The sequence below is a fragment of the Apium graveolens genome, chromosome 1 (assembly GCF_009905375.1).
Source record: "Apium graveolens cultivar Ventura chromosome 1, ASM990537v1, whole genome shotgun sequence".
Lineage (NCBI taxonomy): Eukaryota > Viridiplantae > Streptophyta > Magnoliopsida > Apiales > Apiaceae > Apium > Apium graveolens.
The window spans coordinates 168,699,854-168,727,713 of NC_133647.1; the positions used below are offsets into that span (position 1 = coordinate 168,699,854).

A 27,860-nucleotide genomic window follows, 5' to 3' on the forward strand; every position below is an offset into this window, starting at 1 on the left:
AATCGGAGTAGGAGGTTAATGTTGAGACTCGGTTGCTTAAGAATGGTGATAGAGTTAATTTATCAGACATTCTCTTCACTGCAGTACTAGAGACAGGGATGAGACAGGGATTTCCCATTACTTACAATGTCCGCAATCATCCGGTCCAGGCTAAACACCTGGAAGGTAAGAATATTGTGTTATATTTTGTGTCATTGTTTGGTTGGACTGATATATCGAGGCTAGACCTAACTTGATTGGTTTTGGCGGAGGTACGTGCATGATGCATGCCATGCATCCTCCAGGTGGTGTCGACTGTTGAGGTCGTTTTTGTTGGAGTTACAGTTGATACTTCCTACTCCAAGTCTCCAACCCACAATCACTTAATTCGTCTGGAGGAATTAGTTGTAGAAAAGTTTTGTATCATGTGAGGGACTGTCATCCCATTCTCAGATATAAAATCCCAGAAATATATTGAAGTTGATTGGTAATTCCCGTCTCCGTTATGTCAATGCACTCAGACCGCCCTCATTTGTCATTGATCCCAGGTGTGGTTTTGCAATGTCTGCCCCACAATTTGTTTCTTGCATATGGACCGAGAAGGTACCAGTTCATAATCCCAGGTGCGGCCTTTGTATTTCCATAAAGAAATTCCGATCGGTAATGCTACTGAACATTTTCAAAAGCCTTACGAGGTGGCTAGTAATAAAAAACTCGAAATCATTCACCCATCAGAGACTTGCGGGGTTGGAGGCTTATGAGGTGGCTAATCAGGAAAGGCTCGAAATCATTTACCCGCCGGAGACTTGCGGAGTTGGAGGTTAGAACCGGTTGCGGTATGCTAACGGATAGTGGTACCGATAAATTTAAATTCTCGGTGGCACATTTTTTTTATGTACACGAAGGAACAAAAGAAAAGTAAAAAATATTGGCACAAAATAAATTTTAGAGGCACATTTTTAAAATTTTTATTTTAAAAGACCATAAAAATAATTATATATCTTTTTTCTTAGTTGGATCAACATAAATATTATGTATATTTTGTTTCTTTTAATTTTGTTGATTTATTGTTGGACACAAAATCTTTCTCGCTGGGGGATTTACATATCTCAGTGTCCGCTCTGGTTGGAGGCTAAATATAAGAAAAATGTGAAGCTGGATATGTTCTGGCATCCAAACACTTGCTTCAAACAAAGAAATGAGTCCAAGTTTATGCAGAAGAGAATCATACCATGGAGGACAGTGAGTCTGATTGGATTAATGAGTAGGTATCCCAAGTTTTGGCCGGAGGCTAAAACCAAGGTATCTCCAGCATTAAGATTTTTAAATGGTAGGAATGTTGCAGCCGCGCGCGCCATGTATTGATGTTGCAACCTTACCGTGGTTGAGGCATTCATCTTTTAGTCTCAAACCGAAAGGATCTGATTTGTTAGCCCGTCTTTTTAATAACTTTGCGGACATCTTGCATTTTCCCTTTTATGCTGGTTTGAGGCCGGTCATTACTGTGATTAATATATTTAATTAGCATGATAATTTGTGCGAAACACATATTTTTTAGCAATATTTTATAATGCAAAGGGTATAATTTTTAAATTTCAGTTTACGCAGGTGAAAATAATTATATTATCCTTCATTATTTATTTGAAGTGTACGAAAGATGTCATGAAACAGTTATACTCAATTATTTAAAACTTTCGAGTGATAAAATATTGTGCAGTTTTTATAATTTTTCTTTTTTACGCTTTGATGATTCTAGACACAATTGATAATTTGGGTAAATGTGATTTTTGAGTTGATGTGGCGATATTAATGATAATTTATATTTTTATGCTTGTAAGATAATTGAAACTTGTTGTATTTGGAATCGACAATATCCTCGTCCAATTTCAATGATCTCGTATTAAAATGTTGGTACAATGTTGTTATATTCATGATAGCGATGTGTAGATTATAACATAGTTATGTAAAATGATGTATATGTATTTTAGAATATGTAATAATGTTGGTCGTGTTGATGTACATCAGACATAGATTGTTTCTTAGTATATGAATTAATATAGTGTTATTTTAATCAATGTCAGACTTTTATTCGTGAATGACTTCAACCTTTTATTAATTTAATAATAATAATATTTATTTATTTTTCAACCTGAGCATTTTATATAAACTGATAGATGAGGTTACATCGAAATCAACTGGATTTATAGTTTCCACCGGTAAACACACATCTTGAAAGTTTGGGTGATCAACAGATTTTAAGATGACTCATGTCAAAATCCATTTATATCAAGTCCATAAAGTAATCCATAGTTAGTAAATTTGATCATAATAGTTATTCAATTGATCTTAAAAAATATTAAACGCATTTAATTTATTGATATAAAATATTTCGTCTTACTGATTAGATGTCTTCGTCAAACTCATAATTTAAATTGACTCAACTTGGTAGTGAATTGGTTCATATAACCAAATGACGAATATTTTTTTTTAAAAAGGTCAAATTCCGAATATAAGTTCTTTTTAAAAAAAGTTTGGTCAAATTAGGATTTCAAATTCAAATATACTACACCAACTCTTTACGATAGTGAATATATACATATTAGAGAGAGAGAGATTCCAGTATATTTTAAAAAATATAAGGGATTTGTAAAACAAAACCAAACATACCTCGTATATCCCGCTTAAAGCAGAATCTGTGGAGGATAAGATGTACGCAGCTTTCCCTTCATTCCAAATAATGAATAGGCTATTTTCCGAAAGACCCCTGACTTGTGTGTGTGTCAAAAATACGTAAAAAGTGAAAAAAATAATATAACATAAATGCAAGAATTAATACTCACTTTAAACAAACAAAAAAAATCTAATAACTTAAATTGAAAAAAGTCGTCACATGAAACTTACCTAATTATTTGTTATTTGTTGCTTGTTGCTTGGTCACCCGCAAGTTGCAACCAATCGGGTAAGAAGTTTGAAAATTCATTTTTAAATGGGTAATGATGAACAAGTACATATATGTGTGTGATTGATAAATACAAAAAGTAACCGTTCGAAAGAAAGACGGTTCCTCTCGATAAACAAGATGCATTTTTCAATTGCCAAAATTGCTTCTGAATGAAATTGTATAAGGAAGAATATAACCCCTTTTGTTCCAAATTTGATCTGGATTCATAGAAGACGTAAAATAAAGAATTTTCGTGCCTTGATCTTGTAGTAAATAGCATAGGAAAAGTTCAAGATGATAATGACGGGTTACTAGGGGTGTACACGGATCAGGTTGGGCGGGTTGAGGGAATTTAGCAACCCAACCCAATTAATTCGGGTTTTCAAAATTTCAACCCAAACCGAACCGTTTAAATTTGTAACATAAACCAATTTGTAGTAATTCGGTTTGAATCGGTTTGATCGGTTTAGTAAATATTCAAAACTAATATTAATAATTATAGAATAAAGCGTAAAGTCACAAAGTCTAAAACACTTGAAAATAATTCAATAAAATATTATAATCATCCACGTCAGATATGACTTAAATTTCCAAAAGAGAGTGATAATACAATACTTAATCTTTAAACTTTCTTTAAACATTAAACTCGATAAAAGAAAACAGTGGCATATTCTTTAAATATTGAGAACCGATGTTATAAACTACAGATAAATGAGCCATCTATTATGGCTGAACATATTCATAGTTGTAAAATTAACAGATTAACGTGTAATTATATTTTTAATCTATTAGAAAAAGAATCTTAAGCACGATCAGGGAGGGACTATTTGTTACCGGTCCTCCCAAGGCAGGCATTATAGTATGGCAGGAATACTACTTTTTCGACCGCTACATAGAAGCGATAGCGAAGCGGGTTGGGTTGGATCGGTTTAAAAATATCGAAATTCATATTCAACCCTATTAAATCGAGTTGACATTTTTTCAATCCAAATATGTATCGGGTTGAAAAAAATCAGTTTGGATTGACCGAAATAAGGTCGGTTTGATCGGTTTGCTCGAGTTGTGTACACCCCTAGCGATTAAGTGAAAGTATAAAAGCATGTATCAGACACCGCTGATTAAATGAGCAAGATGATTCGAGTGAACAGGATAGTAATGCAAATAAAGATACCCAGGGCAGGGTGTATCTTCAACGTAAAACCACATCAGGCTTAAAGATGTTGGGGACGACGGAAGCGCCGGAGAGAAGAGAAACAACTACAACGACGGTTGACATATTTTTAACATAGAAATTATTAATAAGATAATGATTTACTAATGAATTATGTTTGAACATATATTTAAATTCAATTTATTAATATAAGTATTGAAAAAAAATATAAATTGGACCTAAACGGTGAGATTATCTTCTAGGATTTAAGCATTGAAATGGATCTTTAAGTCGTTTTAAAAGCGGGTCATTAATCAAATTATAAATAAATAAATATGTATATATTAAAAATAATGAATATTTTTTGAATAAAGTGTTAACATTCACATATTATAATAAACCAACAAAATAATCATTTACAGAGTTACAATCAACTTAAAAAAATAAAGTAACATTTAAAAAATATCAAATACACATCTTTTAAAAATAATATTTACATTTTTCTAATTATTTTTAATCCCCGTTTAATTGGTCAAAACCCGTTTAAATTTCACTTAAAATCTCTTAAGCCCTCTCTTAAACCCACTTAAACTTTACTAAATGCTTAAATATCCGATTTTACATTAATGCAAGCATTTTTACGTTTGATTACAATACTGATTAATATTAACTCCACAAATAATACAATATTTATATTTAAAATTAAACAAAATATCTCAATATTAAATGACATTCACATATTATAAATTATATGTATGTTTAAAACACAAGTAATATTTTAATATAATATTGATTGCTTCAAAAAAAAATATAATATTATATATTGATAAATGAACGTACTTGGGTTCAATTCCAGTTAACATGAGGCGGGTTTTGTCTCCTTTAACATTTTAGATCAATGATATTTCCGACCTAAATACACGAAATGCAATTATAATCAAACCTTAAAAACTTTTGTTTTACTGCTCATTTTATAATAGCACTATTATATTACACTGTATTGACTGGTTCTCACTTTTAAATATATTAATTGATCGCATTCACCCTAACCTTTATCACCTTTTGTTTCTCTTCAAAATCTCACTATTAAAAAATGTTTATCGAAGAATTTGCTGTTGGGCCAAATTTGAATCGATTTTAGTCCAAATTTTGATCCAAATTCATCCAACGGTAGCCTAAATCTCAGTTCAAATTTGGACCGATGAATAGTGCCGGCCTAACTATTCATCGGTCCAAATTTGGACCGAGATTAAAATAATAGTTTTTAATGTATTTATTTTAGTTTATTACATAAAGTTTTGATTTCGGGTATTTATAAATGCAATTAACAGATATTAGGATGTTATTATTATTTATTTAAATAATAATTAAATTAAAAAATATTTAAATAATAATTTAAATTAAAAAACATTCAAACGTAATTAAATAAATATCATTGCATTTCTTGAATTCTATTATTTATTTATTAACAATTTTAAAATAAAACAAGTAATTAATAATAATAATAATAAAATATAAAGACAATATCTTACATCATATAAAAATAATATATTTATTATTATAAGACCTTAAAATAATTAAATAAATATTTTGAGAGTTGGACCAAAATTTAGATCAAACTATTGGAGTTGGAGAAGGGTTAGTCCGAATTTGGACCAAACTCTTGCTATAAGGCATGACCTTATATTGAATAAAAACAGCACACCAGTGGCCTAAACTATGTTACTGAAACATCAAGTATAGCCAGGTAACAACATATTTCTGTTTTTTGTAAGCAAACATCACACCTTTAAGATTTAGTTGGTTCATCAAAATCATAAGATGCTATCACAATGTAACATTGAAACTCATGCAACTAGACACATTTCCAATTACATGATTATATATCTATAAAAGTTCAATTTTGTATTATTTTTGCTTATATAATTTAATTCTGCGTCTTACATCAATTGTCAGGTGGCAGCTATATTTTTGAGGACATTCAATACACAATCGATAAATTCTAAAATCTCACCGAACTTCAAAAATTAGTAGAAAACAATTTCAAACGATACATTCTAAAATTTCATTGACCTTAATAAATTAGTAGAAAAAAAATTCAATTTTATCGATGTCAGTAGGAAAAGTAGAATTTTCTTTTACCTATCCACAACTAATCTGCAAAAACTAAGTATTGATTATTTTTGTTAATCTCGAGTCTATAATGGTCCTGATTCTGTTACCATCTAATAAACCACTAAAACTATTGTAGGGTGTTGAATACCATGTTACAATACAATGTCCAATACTAGAAAACAATGCGAAATTCTTTTTCCTATCATAATAATTTATCACGAGAGCCATCTTTAGTTAGATTCTTAGGAATAAGGACGATAAAATCAAAGAGAATACAACAAATGAAGGTGCTAGTGCATGAAGAAACAAAGTCTGAAGAATATGATGGCCGAAACTTGACATAGAATACAAAAATTGATCAAGTAATTACACACGCATGAATCAAGAGATACTTCCTGACTTGCGATCATCAATACAAGAAAAATGTAGATGGTAAGATATCATTCCGACAAGTCTGACGGTTGACGATGACGGTGCCTATGATAACTATGGTGATTATAATGTTTACTTCTATGTCTATGTTTCTCGATGGTGGGACTTGAATAATGCCTTCCGCTTCTGCTCTGTGAGTGTCTGTGTCTCTGATTGGAATCTAAACCTTCAGGAGAACTTGGATGATGTCTTCTTCTTTTGCTTTGTTTATGTCGATGTTTCCCATCAGAATCTGAACTTTCACAAGAACTTAAATGTCTACTCCTGCTCTGTTTATGTCGATGTTTCCCATCGGAATCTAAACTTTCACGAGGACTTAAATGACTTCTCCTTTTAATCTGTTTATGTCGATGTCTCAAGTCAGAATCTGTACTTTCAGGAGAACTTGGATACTGTCTTTTGCTTCTGCTCCTATGTCGCCTATCAACTCCAGTATCTTTCGGTAAATCTGCTTCATATAATTTTCCCTTCCTTTTCTTTTCTTCCTTATTTTCTTTCTTCTTTCTTGACTTCCTTTCTTCATCGCTATTCGAAGACAATTTCTCTTCCTCGCGATCTCTCGTCTCAGTAATATGGGGTGACAGGTGTTTTTTCTGCTTCCTCTTGCTACTCGACTTCTTGTTTTTAGTCTTGCTTGTGGAAAAGTTGGCCAATAAGTCAGGTATGTTCTGCCCACTTAAGAATCCTAAATACCAGATTGGAATTGGAATAAACAGATGTTCAACATTATGTATTTCAGACTTTCCAGTCAAGTTGATGAAAGAAAAAATATAGAAACAGTAATTAAATTTACCTCCATACTCATCAAATATATCCTCAGCGACTATCTGTTGGTTCGGATCATCAGGGTTAAATCCACCACGTGGTGGACTCATACCTGGCTTTTGCTTCAGTTCCCACTTCAAGGGCTGCAAGACCCAGTACACATTAGATGGAATAATGTGGTTATTATTATTATCTTAATTAGCGAGGGACATAAGAAACATTAGCGAAAAGCTCAACTTGCATTAATCCCACTTCTAATATAAAAAAAAAACAAAAACAAAAATGATTTATTAATATTAGCAAAATATAATGTATGGATCAACACATTTCTAACTTCATTGCATAAACTTCAACCGTTACTTGAGCATTTCACAAATTGGCCACATTGAAATCATAACTCACAGCAGCAATTAATTATGACCAGTACAACAATTAATCATCTGTCCACACACCATGAGATTGACTAAAGTCCGCAGCTTTAGAGACCAAAATTCTTGAATCTTTCTCCACTCTTTAGTTATATACTACTATAATATATAGTTCATATCTCCAGATTACACTAATACATATAAAATTTCATTTAGTTCGTTTCTCCATATTAACTAAATTTGACATCAATACTCAGAATTGAAATATATTATGACTAGTACAACAATTAATTGTGTTCATGCACTATGAGACTCAGTATAGTCTACAGGCCTACAGCTTTAAAGACTAAAGTTAAAATCTTAGCTATTCAGTTTAACAATATTATTTTATTCAGATAGCTCCACTTGCATGATTGAAATGTAGTATTGTGAACCAATTTAATCAAAACGATAAATATCACGAAACAATCAATTAGACAATATTAAACACAATCTTTTGAAAATCTGACAAGGAAGCAACATCACCTCCGAAGCATCTGTGCGATCCAATATTACTGTTAGGGGGTCATCTCTTTTCAGTCGACTCTCTTCATTAGGCATTATGGCATCCTTCAATGGACACTCCCGATCACCACTTTGATGCCCATAGTTTCCACATCTTAAACATTTCACATTCCGTATTTCAATTCCAAATGGTCTTGCACGTGCAATCACACCTGTCTCCAACCTGAAAAAATCACATCAAAGTTAATGCTCTATTCAGCTGCTTCAACTCTGAAGGTGGGTAGTTGGACTCAACATTACAACATTATGGCCTTCTTTGTTTTGATGAACCAACATAACCACAAGTTCATTGGAACCAAAAGGAGTTCCTTTGTTTGGTTACATGATTTTAGAATTAATTAAACTAACATAGTGTCAAGGTACTTGTAGTTACTCCAAAAGAAAGGAACCTAGTCACCAAGGCTAGCATACACTTGTTAAACAATAAGTTACATAATTGCTAAACCACTTGAGCATTCCTAGAAGCTAAAAATACCTTGGGGCATTTTTTAAAATATCAAATTGTTCTTCTGTTGGTAAAGCACGGCCATAAATGTCTTTTACCCTCTTTTTCTTCTTTTCTTCAACTGCAGGGAAGTCCGAGGGCCTACAAGAAAAGTATAATTTTATATTTCAGATACTCAATGATTATAATTTATAACACATAATGAGGGCAGTGACTTAATAGTCACAATCACTGATCAATTAAATATTAGAACAAAATGAAGTCTTTTAGTGCAAGAGCCAATACAGTGCAACAGATTCAGCATTTGATGCTGGATCTTGAGAAGAGTTGTCTGGTTCCTGCTTCTTTGTATTCTCAGCAATTTCTGCAGCTTTGGCGCTCTCTGCATTATAACCTGGCGGACGAACGTACATAAAGCTGACAGCTTTCATCATCTCCATCTAAAGGATTAAAAAGTGAGCTTTAAATCAATTAATTTATAGATTAACATCACAGCAGCACATACTTGTGCACGTGCAGTTAATACAAGTCAGCATTTTTCAAGCATTCTACATAATTCAAGCAATATGATCAAAGTCCATTTTGGAATTTACATATGCTAGAATTTTCAAATCATTGCCAATGTAAGCTACCAATATAATTTGATGATTCTCCTTAATATGAATTTTTCAAAGTCTCAAACAACTAATTATAATTCACCATAAGCAGTAGTATTGTACAGAACTGATCTTTTAAAAAATCAAGAATTTTAACTCTTCAATATACTTTAACAAGCACAAAAGTCAGAAACAAATATACTAATTTTCGAACTCATAATTCCAGAAAACAAATCCACATTATACATTAGAGCATCATCCTAAAATTCATATACATATAGTCATACCCACCTTCTCCTTTTCTTTCTTGGAAACAAGAGCAGTCTGTCGAAAAAACTCCTGCTCCTGAGCATACTGCACAAACAAAACAGACCCACCAACCAAAAACAACTAAATTAGCCAAAATCATCAAAAGGGCACTCAATATTCTTAAAAATAAATTGACCCATCAAACAAACCAACCAAAATACTCAAATCAAAACAAAAGGGCACTCAAGATTCTTCAAAAAACACAACCCAATTGCCAAAACAGCCAAATTAACTCAATTCAAACAAAAGGGCACTCAAGAATCTTAAAAAAAAACACTCCATTTGCCAAACCAACCAAGATTTTTCCAAAAAAACAAGACGCAATTACCTCACGAGCAACTTCTTCAGCTCTACGATCACGCTGAGCATGGGTCTGCTCAGCGATCCACTTGCGACGCTGATTGGGATAAGAGAGAGGATGCCATGGCTTTTGATTCAGGAAATTGTGGGACCAAGCTGTGCCTGATTTGGTCTTGTAATCAACTTCTCCTTCTTTATTGTCATTGAATCTCTTGCTTAGCTTTGGTCCTCTTTCTTCTTCGTCCATCTTTTTGCCCTAATTTTGTGTTTTGATTGAACTAAGGGTTTATAATTATGCACACCAAAATTAAGGCCTGTTTGGCTTTACCAATTTTGGGCTGTCAGAAATCCGGTAAGGTAAATTGCCCTTTTAATCGGGTTATTGATTACAGTTTTACCCGACCCAACGAATTTACCCGAACCCAATTTTTTGGATTTGGATCGGATCTTATATTTATATCCGAAAAAATTGGAATATGGATTTGAATCTTAGGTGTACTAAACCAATATCAGACCCGAAATCTGAAATTCGTTCTAAACCCGATTCGAATCTGAAACCCGAAAAAATCCGATAGCATATTCTTATATTACATAATTTTATAACAATAATACCTGATTTGTAGACATCAAATAATTATATTTAATGTTATAACAGAGATGTTGGATAATGATCGATTATTAAATTTATTATATTTCATACTAATATTGAATTGAATTATCTAAATATACATAATATTATTTTTTTTTAGTTAAATAAACGCACACGAGTCATGAGAACTTTAAACTCTATTTAGAAAAATAAGACCTCGAACAGTACAATAACCCTTTATTGACTATATATAAAGTATCAGTTTTGTATTCTTAACATTGAAAAAATTGTTACCTAACTTGTTTGTATACTAGTATAAATTTCTTTAATTTTAAGCAATTATTTTTAAAATATTTGAATTAAACCCGAAACACGAAAAGATCCGATGGATCGAATTTAAATCTTTGTTTTAATATCCGGACCCTAACCCGATCTGAACCAATACATAACAGATCAAATTTGGATCTTACAAAACCCGATATGATTCGATATGTTGCCATTCTTATTATTGTCGTTAAAAAATGTTACAAAATAAATGAAAAAATGACGTATAATGCTCACATGATTCTTCAAAAATTAAAATATTATCCAACATAGATCCAACTTGCAAATGGGTCATTTAACTCAAAAAACTTTCAATTAAGTTAATATTATTTATTTTATCTTTTCAATTAAATTACTTGTTTTAATTGTGAGATAATATTATTAATGAATGTTATAAGAATAATAATATATTTGATATAAATGATTAACATATAAATTTTATTGATACTAATTTAGGGCGATGAAATTATTAAGAGAATTGAGATTATATACCCAAATTTAATGAATTTTTTATTATATCGAGTAAAATTTAAATCTGAAAGAAGAAAAGGTAAAACTCACATTATTTTGTGGGTGAAATTTAATTGTAGGTTATTTACTAGGCAATAAATTTTTTTATATATTTTATAATTTATTTAAATAAAAGATGCACTATTTATTTGTAATTTTGTTAATGGTTATAGAATATTTTTTTTATATTCAATGATTCAATCGTAAATTTTTCGAGTTTAACAACTTAGACATAAGTTCAATGATTGTTTTCATATTTAATCTTTTAATTCAGAAATCATTTCTTACGTAACAAGGAACGTGGAGTTACTAAACAAATTTATTTACGGATTTCCGTTAAAGACAAACTCAACATAATAGATGTGTAAATTTTTTAATTTTTAGCATCGAATTGCAAGATTTAATCGATTGAATTATTCATTTGAATCTTTCTTAAATTTAATGATCCACTTGAAATGTGAACGTTCGTGACAAAATTATCATTTAACCCACCAATTTTGATATGCATTCTTGTGTTGTACTGTTATTTGTTTTCTTTTGTAGTTTTACTCTAGTATTTATCTTTTGTAATTATACTAAAGTAAAATAATTCGTCTTTTGAAAAAATCTATATTCTTTCGGGCATGTTCCGTTTAATTTTTCTACTTTATTAAATTAAATAGTGAAATATTGGTGCTTTGTTAATTAATTTTTTTTACTATGCTATAGAAATAGAAAAATTATTTTATTAATTTTTTTTACTATGCTATAGAAATAGAAAAAATTATTTTACTGGAATATATGCTCTCACAATTGACGTTTTCAAGAAAGAATATGTATTACAATTTATCATTATCAAATTTGAAAAAATGACCCTTAATTTCATAATTTGAAATTAAATTATTCAAAATATCATAATAAGAGGAAAATCGTCTTTTATCACACATATTGGTAACATTTAAATACTGGTGTATATGTTAATGGGCCTAGGTACTGGCCTGTTAAAATTGCTCAGAAACGCAATTAGCTGTTGCGTTAGAAGACAAAGAAACACAAAAAAAAATTGTGTTTTCTGATTAAACGTATGAAAAAATTGTGTATATTCTGTTAAATTTCAAAAGTCAATCAAGTTGGGCATTCCTAAGAAACGCCATAAAAATTTGCGTTTATATTTTGATAGGAAAGGCAATTTATTTTTTACATTTACAAATAATAAAAAGGGTCATTTTACCGCGTTAGTGAGATTTTGGCCGTTTTTTCCCCAAATTATGATATTATGGTAGAAATGCATAAAATATTCTATTTAAACTAATACATTTTTATGATGATCTAGTTGCTAACATATGTAGTCCGACCCGGCCATATCTGATCCGACCCGAAAAAAACCCAGTTATATCCGCCTCGAGAGCCCAAACATGCTCTGTTAAGAAAGCCCCGTCCGGCCCGGTCTGACCCGGTCAAAGACAATGCCCAAAAAACCGACCCGCTTAAACCCCGTTTTTTAATACCGGTCAAAACCGGGCCGGGTATGCTTTTGTGGATCTCTATATTAAGGGGATCAATCTCAAATTTTCCTTTTGTATAAAGTAATAAACTGATATTAAGTTTTTTTTATAAATTACAATTTTACTGTGAAGTATTAAAATCAAGTGGAGGGTCTTGTGGAGTCTTTGCCCCTTCCTTGGAGGTACGTATGTTAATTTATGTTACAGTATTCAGTATTCACAGTTGTTTCTTTTTTATATGTTGTGTTCCTTTTTCTCCTTGTTATACTGAATACATGCATGTTATATATGTTGCTAAGTGATACATTAATTCAAATCCTGACAAAAAATAATACACATAATTCAAATAGTCAGACACTCTATCTCAGAAGTTTGAACTTTCTAAGATGTGTGTTTTTGGGGCATATCGTGTCTTCGATTTTGATGGTCAGTGTACTCAGTGCCGAACACCTTGACACTTGAAATTAGTGTTATGGCTTCTCAACTTCAACCTTAACTTGTTACCACTAGTTTTTCTCCCATCTAAAATTGTTCACCCTTCATAACAATTTTAATGTCGATGCTGCCAGATTCGTGGAGAGAAATAGTATTGGGATAGGTGCAGTGATTCGAAATGATCAGGGGGGTTTTCTACGTGCTCGTAGCCAATTAACTGGCTCTTTGCTACAGCCAAGAGAGGCAGAAGCAGTAAGCTTAAGAGAAGCACTATCTTGGGTTAAAGAACTGGGTTTCAAGAATTGTGTGTTCGAAACAGACGCTGAACAATTGGCCGATGCCTGCAATGGAGTCCAGGGAGAGTCATATTTTCACACAATAGTTATTGATTGTGTTGATTACTATAAGCACTTCGAAAACGTGCTAGTTAAGTTTGTTCATAGATCTGCGAATGTCGTTGCTCATAAGCTAGCAAGAGCGACGTCTTCTAGGTCAGGTTTACGGGAGTGGAGTATTACCCCTCCTGAGTTTGTGTCTGAGAGTCTTATGTATGATTCTATTAGATTATCGCAGGTGCTTATTTTTTCAAAAATAAAAATGGCTGCAATATTTATTTTTAACAATAATCATGAATCAAAAATCAAAATCAATTTGTTTCCTAATGTAACATCTCTTTTTACCGTCTGTAAGTGGGTATCATGCATAGTTTTTTGGGTAGAGGGGAGGAGCATTGAGGATTTGAACGGAAAAAAGCGTTTGCCACGAGGATACCTTGTATACAACCGTATTTTTTTGCTAAAACAAGGTTTACCTTCTTGCAATTTGGTCAGAAAGTGTCTGGTGAAACGTCTTCAGAAGATAAGTATATTAAAAATTCAAATTTACAAAACTAGTGGCTTAAAGGGTGATTTAGCCTTACCAGTATTATTACAAACCCCTGCTGGAAGGGATGTACCTGTAAGTCTCAACTCTCAACTGATAACAATCAAAATTGGCAGCATTTCTCGCCAAAAACTGTAACATTAATTTTCTTTTCTGGAGATGGGGAACTCTTTAGAATCCCCCTTCGGCAAAATGGGTTATGTGCTGAATCATATTCAACTGACCCTGCACAATGCTAGGTATGCAATGAGCCTATAACCAATCAACATCAGAGCCATAACAAAAACATCTATGGCTAGATGGTCTAAGCCCACCGATTTCACCGCAGGAAATTCTGCAACCTTGCAATAGACACCTTTTGAGCACTCGTACATATCATCATTATTGTACTGGACCCCGAGAAGAAGCTTGTAAAAGTAGTAGCTGTAGCTCAAGTACTTTAGCCAGACTATAAAAGGAGGAATTTGTTGAATATAGTACCCACCAGCCATGAGAAAAACAAGGGTAGTAACTGAGGCTAAAGTAGTGGCTTGTTTAACATCCATGAGTAGGGCACCAAAGGCTAGTCCGAGACTTTGGGCGACAAGGACACTGTATAGAACAACAAGAAGAGAGAGGATGAATGTGAAAGGATCAGGTTTAAGCCCTCCCATCCAGTAGACTATACATGTAAAAGCAGTTGGGAGTGCAAGCTCTAATGGAAGGTCTCCAATTGTCCTGGCTAAGAAGTATGATGAGAGGCGGTACATTCCTGATGATCTTTCCTTTATAAGCATTCTCCTTTCTTGGGGAAATGTGAAAACAGCACTGTAAAGAGGGTAGAATCCCCAAAAGGCCGAGAAGAAAAATATCAAGGTGATCTGCATATAAAAACCAGTCATGGACCCTGGTTAGTGTAAGTTTTAGAAACATAATCTCCGGGCCACTAAAAATGACCCTCGATTGAAGATACTGAATATTTGTTTTATGATTACTGCAAGCGTTACTGCAGAAGCATAATTAGTTCAAAAATTAAGATTCTTACACGATCTTCAATATGGGACGTAGGGGTGTTCCACCATAAGAGTCCACCAAGTACGGCGACACTTATCACTTGGAAAATCCTTAGCCTATTAAATGCATCATACCTCCGCTCTCTTAATCCCCTCAAAAGAAGCACCTTAAACTGATGACACCAACTTGTGCACCATTGCTCTGAATTTACTCGGAGTTCTGCATCATTATGGAAAAGGTAAGAGATCCTACTCATTGCCTTCTTGTGAAGAGTTTGAAATATGCTCATTTCTCAATCATATATATATATATATTTGAAATGATTTCTACTATATGTGAGCATTGAGTGATAATTTTAGTGCACCAACTTACTTGAAGAATCACATTTTGTGGGGCTATAATTATTAACATCAGCACTGCATATCTCAGCCCTCAACCTTGTGAAAATGTTAGTGTCATAGCTTGCCTTTAGTACTTCTCTTACAGACTTCTGTTCTTGTTCTGTTGCATCACCTTGCTCTGTTACTTGTACTGAATCAGGCCGAATTCCTGAGGTTTTCACACCTTCCATGAGAATCTAGACACGGTTTATTTTATGTAAAACAACATAATTTTTAAGTTTGAACAAGTTTGTTTCTGTACATTGTTCCAAGAAAGGGATGATGGGAGTAGGATTTAACTAATTTACTTTTATAAGAAGGGGAAGGAGCATTATTACTAGGACCTCTCTTGCTAATAATGGAAACAGTTCTTTCTTCCCATATAGAACCTTAAGATGACACAATCACCCATATAAAAGTGTTTGTATTTATAATATGATTTAAGAACATTATGTAAGTATGACTGTATGAACAGGGAATTAAAAAAGGGTTAGCGCACTTACCGTTTGCAAGATCAAGGAGTAGATCAGACGGGTTAGTAGAGATATTTGTGGAAAAACCAACAGATGAGAAGTAATCCAATGCAGTTGATGCAGGACCATAGTAGATGGGGCATCCCTCTGAGAGCAATAGTACTTTATCGAACATATGGTAAAGCCGGCTAGAGGGCTGGTGAATTGTGGTAACAATAGTTCGACCACCACAAGCTAGTCGTTTAAGTGTGTTCAGTATTCTTTGAGCTGTGGTTGAATCCAGACCTGAGGTAGGCTCATCCAACAACAATAAGCTTGGATTAATTAGCATCTCTTGTCCTATGCTCACTCTCTTCCTCTCCCCTCCTGATATGCCTCTAAATAGTGGACCACCTATCATGCTGTTCTTGCATTTGGTCAGCCCCAACTCACTAATAACACATTCAACATGATGGATTTTCTCTTCATATGTTTGCATTTTCGGAAGCCTTAGCAGTGCAGTGAAAACAAGAGTTTCAGTCACTGTTAGATGAGGATACAATACGTCATCTTGTGCTACAAATCCTGTTTTACGTTTGATTGATCCTGAAAACAGTTTGCTGTTGTATGTGATCTTGCCTGATAGTTTCCCTGTAAGGCGGCCTCCAAGTGCTGTAAGCAGAGTAGTTTTTCCACTTCCTGATGGACCCAACATAGCTAGTATTTCTCCTGGGCATACCATTCCTGTTACTCCATTTAAAATTGTCTTGTCTTTCTGGTGATAGCTGACTTTGTACACTACTTCTTCGAACTGAAAGTGGCAGAATGGTATTCAAATGAGTACATGTATATCGAAAAAAGTCGCACTTATTACAAAAAATTTATTCATGTAGGAAGTCACAAGTCTTACAGAGATATACCTTCAAAGTTATAGGGTATGATGCTACTTGTAGATAGGTCCGTGAGTGAGTTTGTCCAGGGTTATCAGGATATTTTGTGTTACGAGGCTCTGAAAGAACCGGTGAACCTTCGCTGCCATTATATTCAGGATTTTTCCCAGCACACTGGAGAGACATGACCTGTTGGAACTGATGTTGATGCTCTTTGGATGAAAGGATGTTGATGCTGAGAAAGGGAAGGAGCAGAAGGATTGGTTACTCAAAGTGAATGGGAAACATGTAAATTTATAAACATGTACAAACACTAGAGGATCTCTCATGTGTTAAAAGACTTTGATGTTGGCCTAGCTTCTTTTGTAGGAACCCACCTTTTTATTTTTATTGAATGGTCATACTATCCTTAGGCCAGGTCAGTTGTATTAACTGATACAGTAATACTACAAACATTAGGGGCCTATTTGGTTTACTTTTAAAAAATTACTTGTTAGTTTCTAGCATTGTAACCTAACAGATAGTCTGGTTACAATTGGTCGGGATTTCGAGTTTGAGTAGAGACATGTGTTAGTGATTAAAATGTAAAAGCCCCTAAAAAAACCGGAAATGCCTTGCGAAATATGTACATTTTACCTTAAATAATTTGGTGTATTCGAGTCTCGAGATCAACTAGGTACATAAGTAGAAATTTTCCTGAAATACTGGCCCCAGGTTCCCACCGCTGTAATCTAACACTAATTTTTGGTCCATTATTTGTGAATCTCTTTCTTTTCTACCCTTCCCTTTTATCAGATTGGCATATACTTCGTTCACTCCATTATATGATTCTTGCTCTAGTTTTCTTTGAAGTCTTTTCCCATTCAGAAGACTGCATTGTACGGTCAGACACATAAACTTACATCTCAAACTCAAAATGTGGAGAGTGAGAGACAGTCCACTAAACAAAATCATTATTTTTACTTGAATACCCACTTGATGAGATGGATGATTAAGCAAAAAAAACTTAAAATAAGATATCATCGTAAACTTTATTCGTTGGTTATTTTGAATTATCTAATCATGTTTTTGACTTATATAATATGCAAATATGCTTGAGCTGTTTACGTTTGAAGTTATATATGATAGTACATGCACATCTTGATAATGATAGTGGTTTCCAGCTTTCGATTCACTCATCCTTGTTAGGGATTCGTTGAATAATCTTTTTCTTCTTTTGGCAATCAGTAATCTTTTGTTTGTAGTGGCTATTATATTTTAGTCTGGCCATATATTTATTTCAAGAACCTTGTTTTCCTTCTGTGCATTTTACATGCAACAAATGGTTTCAATGGCAGAGGGCCATTACTAATTAGTATCTGCAGACTATAAATATGTAATCAGAATCACTTTGTGGTGCAGTTTTGAGGATATTGAAATGAAGAGCTAGCGCCTAGTATTATTATGATATTAATTCCATTGGTGGAGCATATATGCTTTGTTTTATCAGTCATAGAAGAACAAGAATATGTTGAAAAGGGAAAACCCATAAGCTTCTGATAGAAGGTAGACTTTTATTTTTTATTTTAGTCTAGAAATCAAATACATAAAAAAACATGAATGGGGTGCTTTTATTTGCAAAGCCAACTGATTCTTAAATTCCTTTTTCGTTACTGCGGTTTTTGCCGTTTTTCGGACCTTTGGATATGGTTGCCATGTGTAGCCCATGTGCGCTGAGTACGACTTTTATATTTCTAACATTCATTGTAAAGGATTCTTTTTCAATAAATTCTTATTTGCTTTCAAATCTTTTTATCTGTAGCTCAAGTTGTGTGGATTCTTCTTCTAACACCATCGATAAATCTAATCAACCCTCATGTTCTGTTTATTTAGAAATTCATTCTCATATTCTTTCAGGTTGTTCGGTTAATAGTCAAGATAATGGTACTACTGTTTCCTCTTACGTTGGCTTAAATTATTACAAATAATCTTTCTGTTCTGAGATTAAGTGGGAATCATTAGCTGCAAATGAACATAGCCGAGCCGAGTTCTGTCCGAGCTGCAATGAGATTAAGTGGGAATCATTTCAGTAATACGAGCCCAAGTTTTCTAAGTGTTCTATCAGTGTCTGAGTCAAATTTAATTAAAAACCAAGTTTTAATCTGACAGATATGAGTCAATTTCTTAGATACAATGGAATACACAATAAATGTAGATGTTCATTCAGATACAAATAATTCGTAGTACTGGGACCATGCAAGTCTTTGTTAATGAATTGTAATCAGTGATTTGTGTGACTAGTGATTTATATATATCTAGTATGTTGATCTGTAGCTAGTGATTATTTATGTTCACACGCTAGCCAAATTATCAGTTTGAGCTAAACAGACCGAGTCTATCAATCAAATAGTCTGTCTGGGTACAGAACTTATTCCAGCAGTGACTATGTGTCTGCAACACTAACAGAACTTATTCCAACAGTGACTATGTTTTTGCAAAACTAAAATGTCATTCTCTTGGTAAAGATGGATAACACATTAAAACAAGCTATCAAAGTGTAGTCTTGCAGTTATGTATCGCTATTTTGGCGATGAGATTCGAGATAAATATCTTCCTTTAATCTGAGGTTAAGGTATGCAACTTGAAACTGTCTACTGTCTTTTTTAATGTTAGATTAGTTATTATGCAACATTTTATCTTTGAAATGATACAGTATCATATGGCACATTTAAGCTATGTTTATTCTCAGAAGATTGACATGTCTGCATTTTAAGGATATTTTAGCTCTCAAGCTATTTCATGCCCTAAATCTGAATCACTGTTACTTTGAGTTTGTGAAATAGAAATGTTATATTCCTTGCAAACAGCAACCGCGTATGACATGTTCTTGAAGAATAAGATCAGATAATGGTATTAACTATGTTCCAAGACGAGGTCTTAGTGCCGAAAAATCGATGTTCAGGTTCCAATAGTTCACATGTTCCACTTCTTCCTCCATGTTGGTAATTTGTAACGTCTTTGTGGCTTATTAGCATATATTAAAAAAGTCATGTCCGCAGAGTCAACTATTATTTCACAAATCATGGCGTCAATTGATAGGCTATGGCATTGTAATTTAAGTAGTTCTAAACAAGACTACAATTTAAACCCACAGTCTATAAGGCCTCGCTCCCGAGTGAAAGTTTTGGAACGAAAGTTCGTTAAATTTACATTCATTATCACTTGTTTTCGCTCCTTTTAAAAATTGGGGAGCACAAATATGAATGCAAGTGAAACTACTTTACTCACCCACCACTTGCTTTTCTTCCTAATTAAAACTCAGGAGAAGGGGTAAATTCTGTGGACATGCACCCTTTATAGCAATGACCTAACTTCTTAAAATTTTCATAATCATTAATGCTTCTAGTATATAATTATTCTTACTTTAACAGCCTTGATTAACTATGAAAGTTTAAAAAATGTGAAAACCATTGGTATAGAAGAAGGGTCATTATTGTTGTAGTTGGTAAGTTGCACTTTCTGCACTCGGATCTCACCATCTCCATGTTGTGTATAGCAATTATTTATATCCTCCAAAAATTAGAGTACCATAATTTGGTCCTTTTTGTCAAAGAGAGAAGAAGGAAGTTGATGATTTGTGAAAAGTTAACTCACTTTGTTTTTATTTTATACTTGGGACTTGGAGTGGACCTCACATGCATACTCTTAGTCTCTAGTGTAGTCAATCACAAGATGACACTTCAACTTTACCTAGAGATGTAAATAATTTAAATTATCTAATCAACTAATCTTGACTTAAGTGGTGAGATTTAAACACATGCCTACATTTGTTGATGAAATAATTATTGGAAAAGAAGTTTAGGATACACAACCAAGAAGAAGAAGATACGATGACAAATTCTAATAGTAATACTCCCTCCATCCTTGCTCATTGTTTTGCATGTATTTGAAAGTAAATATCTTTATATAGTTAAAAATATTAAAAGGCTGAACTGTTTAATGACAGCACAGTCACCATTTGATTAAAAGGTGACGAGTATCCATAAAAGAGAACGCATATTATTTATGCTGATAGAAGTTGCAATTGAGAGTCAAGTTAACATAGATCATCTGATAAACGCAAGTACTTGTAGAGACATGTCTTTCTACTCATATATTACACCATGTGGATTTCAAAAGTAGTTCCACATGTTTCTCTTAGCAAAGCCTACCGCCTCAACCAGCTTCTATATAAGATGCACCTTCTAGAGTTAATGTTATCCCAAGTAAGGACTTCCATAGCCAATCATCAACTTTACCTGCAACTGCAGATGGGTTCCAGAACAAAAAATATAAGCCCTTGAGATAGTAATATCAGGATGCAACACACAATTATACATTAAGAAATGCTTGGAACCTGTATGAGTACGACTTACAAAATTGCTTATTTTGGTTGGGAAAAGAAAATTTTGGTCTAAGAACTGTTCAACACTTCAATAATTAGCGAGAAATTATGGTCAAAAGTTATACAGATTATGTGGGCAATACATGTAGAAAACAAGACTATGCTCAAAGAGAACTTATCAACTTCAATAACATTCTACCTAAACTTTTTCTACTAAAAAATTACACCAGCTAAACGCAAAGGCTCTATATGTTCCTCTCAGGACAGAGTTTTTCTACTATAAAAACAGCATATACTATCTAAATTCCTTGATTACAACTCTGCGTCTAGTTCAATTCACAGCTCCCGATACTAGTGAGAAACTGTGCCTAGACTATTGTGACGTTCTTTAACAACTTCCCCAAACAGCTTATTTCTTATTGGGGAACAAAACCACAGTTCAACATGAAGATTGCACTCAGCAAAGAAAAAAAAACAAATATGAAATTTCACAAAGGACTTCAAAATGAATTATCTACTAGGTCTAAATTGTCTGTTGAACCAATTCACAGAGACGGAATTTTCCTACTTCCTGCTTGTCCCTAGAAAGTGAAAATAGCTCATCAGCTTACCATAATACTTGTATATGTTCAAAATCTCTACTCTTACACAGAGTGTAACAAATGGAGAGTATTGGCCCAAAGAACTCCTGATGTTATTAATTTACATATTTATTTTATTTACTTGCTAAGTCTTGAGTTGCTAATCTCTACTCTTACACAGAGTGCAACAAATGGAGAGTATTGGCCCAAAGAACTCCTGATGTTATTAATTTACATATTTATTTTATCTACTTGTTAAGTCTTGAGTTGTTATTTGAATAAAAATGTTTGCAAATACTAAATATTCACTAAATTAATTACAAGTATTGGGGCATTCAACTCATTTTATGTCAGAGTCAACTGCATTTCGACAATTGATTGGGAGTCAGATACAATCCTACAGCATGAAATGTAAACTTAACAGGTAGAACTATAACACATAAGTAAAAGTAAAACTAGCCTGGGTGTCGGGATTCGTGAATAGGGCCACAAGCAAGTATCCATGCGACTACCTAAACTATAGTCATGCAGATCCACTGATACAATAACCGATCTAGTTCGACACTTTTGGTTATAATCCGCCCAACCAAAGGTCATAATTTAGCAATGCATATACAGTTCTAACTCTTAAGAAGCGTAAGTACATTACCCCCATAATCATATATTCTTGCTTGTTTGCTTGTTGACATCACAATCTTAACTTTCTTCTGAGAAGATATCTTAAAGAACTTCAGGCCGTGCCAGCCTGCCTCTAATTGACCAAAGCACATGGCCGTTGAGCCACATAGGAATATCACTAACTTGTAGTCAGTATTAGGTGATCGATGAAACACTTTTAACAATAAATTCTTGGTAAAGAACAATATGGCCTAGCAAAAATTCATCTCACTTTATGTTTGGACAGAGCCTGCTGATTGAGGTATTATACATCTTATTTTCTCAGGTCTGGTTGGACCAGAATTCAGATTCAAATTCTACGGATGGGTTTTTTTAAAAGTAAAACATAAAACCCAATAAAGCAGAAACCTAATGTAACCTCCAGAGGTTGAAAAATATATGCAACCATCCTTTGTAAGGAGTTGTATCTCAGTGGGGTAACTCTTGTTCGAAGGAGTATTGAGTATAGATCCAGCAGTAAAGGCAAAGGGAATGATATAGAGGGTGTTGAAGCTCGAAATTGTAATAGAGCATAGTGCAGGTAAATCATAGCAAAACTAACTGGACAGCCCTACCCTTTTTGATGATAATTTGTTATGTGGATTATAGACTACACTAGATATTTATGCTTCAGAATTTGGGATTACTTTTCTTTTTAATTATCATGCTGAGCTCAACACAAGAGTTAGAGTATTCTAACATGTCTTGAGTGACTGAATTTTAAACTCTATAAGTCTTTTATTACTTACAAACAGAAGAGGGTAACCTCTAAGTACGAAGATTGCAAGGGTTATGCATTGTTTGGGATAGTCAAATGCCAATGTTGCAACAAATATGGTTTAGGCTTAGATCAAGCTACCAATGTGCAATTCAATATTATATCAATTTTGAAGTCTAAATACCAAGTAACATTTTAATCTTATATATATATATATATAAAGATTATGTATGTATGTATGTATATATAGAGGCAGGATCAAATGGTAACTCTTTTTTCTGGGTAACTAGGTAACTGCATTGTAGCCATTGGATTAATAGTAGATCAACGTTCCATACCATTTTTGATAGGTATGTTACACGATGTTAATGCACGGATATTACAAAGAAACTGAAACCATACAGTAACCCTAATTAAGCGGCTCATGTATGTTCAAAATTATGTTTGTGAGTTTGTCATTATGTACAATACAGATAAATAAAAACACTGGTAAAATACATGATACAAAAATAAAAAAGTAAACAACACAAAAATTATTATTAAACAGGTAAAAATTAGTGAACATAATATTTTTAAAAAATATTAATATACAGAACACTAGATCGGCAAAATGGGTCTGGATCTAAAAAACCGAACCGAAATTCATGTAACCGAGATCCGATACAAGATCCAAATCATATTATTCGATAATTATTTGAAAATCAAATTAAACCGACCCGAAAATTACCCGAACCGAAAATTTAGCCGAAAATGATCTGAAATACTAGATCCGATTATAAATTGGAACCGAATAAAACCAAATCATATATTATCCGAACTAAACTGAACCGAAAGGAAACAAATATATACATTGTACTAGAAATACATAATCCGATCCAGCCAAAAGTACATCAGTCCTACCAACATTTGGTCAAAAGTGAATACATCAGTCTATCCATCTAGTTAGAAAAAGGATAACAATATACAAGTGAAACTATCCCGGAAAATCGACACTCTACTATGGTCATCTGTAACTAGAAGGCTAGTTCAAAATCTCTGAATCAGTCATAAGTACGGGTCAAGTCCCTCCCCTCGCCATCGCACGCCTGATGATATCCTCCGCTTGTATCCTGGACACCCTGCCATCCCTATCTCCACGAAGAGATCGGATCCACAATCGAGCCCTGAGCTCAATCCTAATCAGCTCCCTCCTAGCAGCTCGAGGGATGGCAGCTCTCCTCTCGCGAAGGAGTGCAAACCTGGTAGCTTTCTGAGCATCCAACTCTCTCCTCGCCTCATCCAATCTGGCCTCGGCAGTGGCCAACTATGAGCCATGTCCTGACGTACGGAAGAAAGCACTTAAGAGCATTAGCAATGTAAGTAGTCCAATAGAGTTATTGGATGCAAAACTGTCAAGGAAATTTGGGACACTTTGGAGGTCAAATGTCAATGCACCACTATTATCAAGAAAAACAGAAGGACAATACTCACTCAGAAGTATGAACACTTTGACTCAAAAGCTGACGAGTCCTTGATTCAGATATATGACAGGTTTCAAAAGTTGTTGAATGACTTGTCACTGGTCGATAAAGAATATGATTCAGAAGATTCTAACTTGAAGTTTCTTCTTGCACTCCCTGAAAAGTGGGACTTAAAAGTCACATCAATAAGGCGAGATTGAATGAGGCCAGATTGGATGAGGCGAGGAGAGAGTTGGATGCTGAGAGAGCTACCAGGTTTGCACTTCTTCGCGAGAGGAGAGCTGCCATCCCTCGAGCTGCTAGGAAGGGCTGACTAGGATTGAGCTCAGGGCTCGATTGAGGATCCGATCTCTTCGTGGAGATAGGGATGGCAGGGTGTCCAGGACACAGGTGGAAGATATCGTCAGGCGTGCGATGGCGAGGGCGAGGGTGAGGGACTTGACCCCTACAGATGACTGATTCATAGATGGTGATGTAGTAGTCTAGCCTTCTAGTTACAAATGGTCATAGTAGAGTGCCGATTTTCCAGGAGAGTTTCACTTGTATATTGTTATCCCTTTTTTGACTAGATGGATAGACTGATGTATTCACTTTTGACCAGATGTTGGTAGGACTGATGTACTTTTGATCGGATCGGATTATGTATTTCTAGTACCATGTATATATATAATTCCTTTCATTTCAGTTTAGTACCATGGTACTAGAAATACATAATCGGATAATGCCATGTATAATCTGATGTATATATTTCTAGTACCATGTATAATTTGAAAATCAAATTAATCCGGTCCGAAAATTACCCGAAACGAAAATTTAGCTGAAATTGATCTGAAATACTAGATCTGATTATAAATTAGAACCGAATAAAACCGAATCATATATTATCTGAATCGAATATGATCCAAAATAAGCAAAATTCATACTTAAAAGTAATTATGTTCGTGATAATATAATTATTTAATCATAATATTTTGTAAAAGTACATTATATTAAATTAAAAGTACTACACTTAATAAAAGATATTTTTTAAGTCTCACAAAATAAAAAATAAGTTATAATCCGAAAATATCTGAACCGAATTTTATCTGAACCAAATTTTATCCGTTTTTTATCCGAATTTCATCCGCTTTTAATCTGAATTAAACCCGGACCGAATCACATCCGATCCGAATGGCCTCCAATTACATCATAATCCGAAATTGATTCGATCCGAAACCGATCCGGTTATCCGATTTGCCAGGAACACTGATAAAATTTTAATATATTCATTTTATGTTTTGTAAAAGTAATTATAGAACACATGAAATATTAAATAAAAACTATTGAACACTAGAATATAAAAAACAAAAAAATTATAAATTAAACTAGATAAAAATAGTGAATAGAATCCAAATTTATAGAACACTCATAAGAATTATATATTATAAAAAATTAAGGAACTCATTTAAATAAGTAGAAAACACTATATTACATAGCATTAATATTCAGAACACTTGCAAAACCTTTATTATTCATTATGTGTTCTGTAAAAGTAATTACAGAACACATGTAATGATTAGAAGGAACACATGAAATATTATTTAAAAAATACTGAACCCTAGAAAATAAGGTACACTACACAAAAAAATTTAGAGAACACATAAAATATTATGTAGAAAATCAAAATCCTGAACACTAGAAAATAAGGTACACTACATAAAAAAAATTAAATATAAATTTTTTTCTAATCAGAATTCTAATAAAAGATAATTCTAATTGAAGATATACAGTACACTAAAAAAACTAAAGAACACATTAAAAGTGTACTAAACAAATAAATTAATTGAAGAATACAAAGAACAAATAAGATAATTACATAAGTTAAGCAACATAAGTTAAAAAACGAAAGAAAAAAAAAGATATACAAATCTATACGTGAAAAAGTAACTTGTAACTACTTTTATAAACTGATATTAACGGAGTTAAGAGTTACTAAGTTACTCAACGGATAGGGTTACCCGCTGAACATGCCCCTGTATATATAAATAAGATTATGTCGCACTTGGAAACCCATATAGTTAAACAGCAAAACTATGTAAGAATCTTATATTCATTTCGGTGGTTGGGGAGAACTGGAGTTGTGGTAGGTGTTAGATGAAAGAGGGAGGAATATATGAACACATAAAATTAAGTGTTAAGGATTTGGAGAATTAGTCAAACATATTGACAAATCCGTCACCAACTAATCGATAACCACATTTCAGTACAAGTGACTTCTTCAAACAATAAACACAGAAAGAGCAAAAGAGATTATACATCATAATATACTCAGACATTTTACATGATACCAATATATAGACTTCTCACAGCAAAAACTCGATTATATTGTTTATAATCAACAACCAGACATTTTAGTGCAAAATATAAGAGATGTTTAATATGGATTACAGATCATGGTAAATTTATAAAGATAGATACCACTTACCACATGAAAAGTGATGACTGCTCACTTTGCAGATTTTACCAGTGATTTTCCTCCCTCGAACATGATCAAACTCTCGGGGAACGAAGTGTCAACAGTAGAATGAGAAAGAGCAGAATTTATAACTTCTTGACCCCCGGGCTTACCATAACCATGATATTTACGAATCATGCTCTTAAGATTATAGGAAACTAAGTTTGTAATGTCAGGACTCCCCATGCGAAATATCTCTATCACAAGTGTTCCATTCTTAGTTATATTCACCGGTGTCCCGCCTTCTTTGAGTACAGTCCTAAAACGCAGAGTCCAAGATCTTACACCATTTTCCTGCCTCATCAACCACATACAGTAAGGATACGTGAGATCCTCGTCACTAGAGTCAAACGTGTCTAAAACACAAAAGGCAAGCAATCCCTCAAATTCCATGAGCTGAAATGGCGTAATCGTTCCTAAACAGTCGGGAACACCTACCGGCAATCTGACTTCCCCAAACACCTCGCTTTCAAAATCAAAAGACAAGATCCTCAGATTTTTACTCTTCAAAGTAGTAAAGATACTTTTAGGTTCCATCCTCTCTACCCAGTAGAAACTGCCATCAACATAAGCACCATATCCGTCAACAAGTCTCCGAACTCCATGATTTTTCAACCTCCTCCACGTGTTCTTCCTAAAACTATAAACCTCGACTTTAGGAGCCACCTCACCACACAGGTTCTG

At 33.5% G+C, this 27,860-nt stretch overlaps 2 protein-coding genes and 1 long non-coding RNA gene across 3 annotated transcripts; all 3 read right to left on the bottom strand.

The window, feature by feature from the left end:
- Window positions 1-6,507: 6,507 nt before the first annotated feature.
- Window positions 6,508-10,301, bottom strand: LOC141670698 (putative zinc finger CCHC domain-containing protein At4g19190). Its single transcript, XM_074476655.1, has 7 exons — window positions 9,993-10,301; window positions 9,647-9,709; window positions 9,045-9,199; window positions 8,790-8,900; window positions 8,276-8,477; window positions 7,411-7,525; window positions 6,508-7,302 (listed from the first exon to the last, which is right to left on the bottom strand). Exons 1-7 carry the CDS (start codon window positions 10,209-10,211, stop codon window positions 6,626-6,628), a joined length of 1,542 nt encoding a protein of 513 aa, XP_074332756.1. The 5' UTR covers window positions 10,212-10,301; the 3' UTR covers window positions 6,508-6,625.
- Window positions 10,302-14,149: 3,848 nt separating this feature from the next.
- LOC141670688 (ABC transporter G family member 14-like) lies at window positions 14,150-17,182 on the bottom strand. Its single transcript, XM_074476644.1, has 5 exons — window positions 16,934-17,182; window positions 16,065-16,824; window positions 15,554-15,730; window positions 15,213-15,400; window positions 14,150-15,048 (listed from the first exon to the last, which is right to left on the bottom strand). The coding sequence occupies exons 1-5, from the start codon at window positions 17,087-17,089 to the stop codon at window positions 14,404-14,406; spliced, it is 1,926 nt and encodes a 641-aa protein (XP_074332745.1). The 5' UTR covers window positions 17,090-17,182; the 3' UTR covers window positions 14,150-14,403.
- A 3,717-nt stretch (window positions 17,183-20,899) lies between these two features.
- LOC141670702 (uncharacterized) lies at window positions 20,900-27,788 on the bottom strand. The gene is made up of 2 exons (XR_012554683.1): window positions 27,147-27,788; window positions 20,900-21,186 (listed from the first exon to the last, which is right to left on the bottom strand). It is a non-coding gene; the product is annotated as an uncharacterized LOC141670702 (long non-coding RNA).
- Window positions 27,789-27,860: the final 72 nt, after the last annotated feature.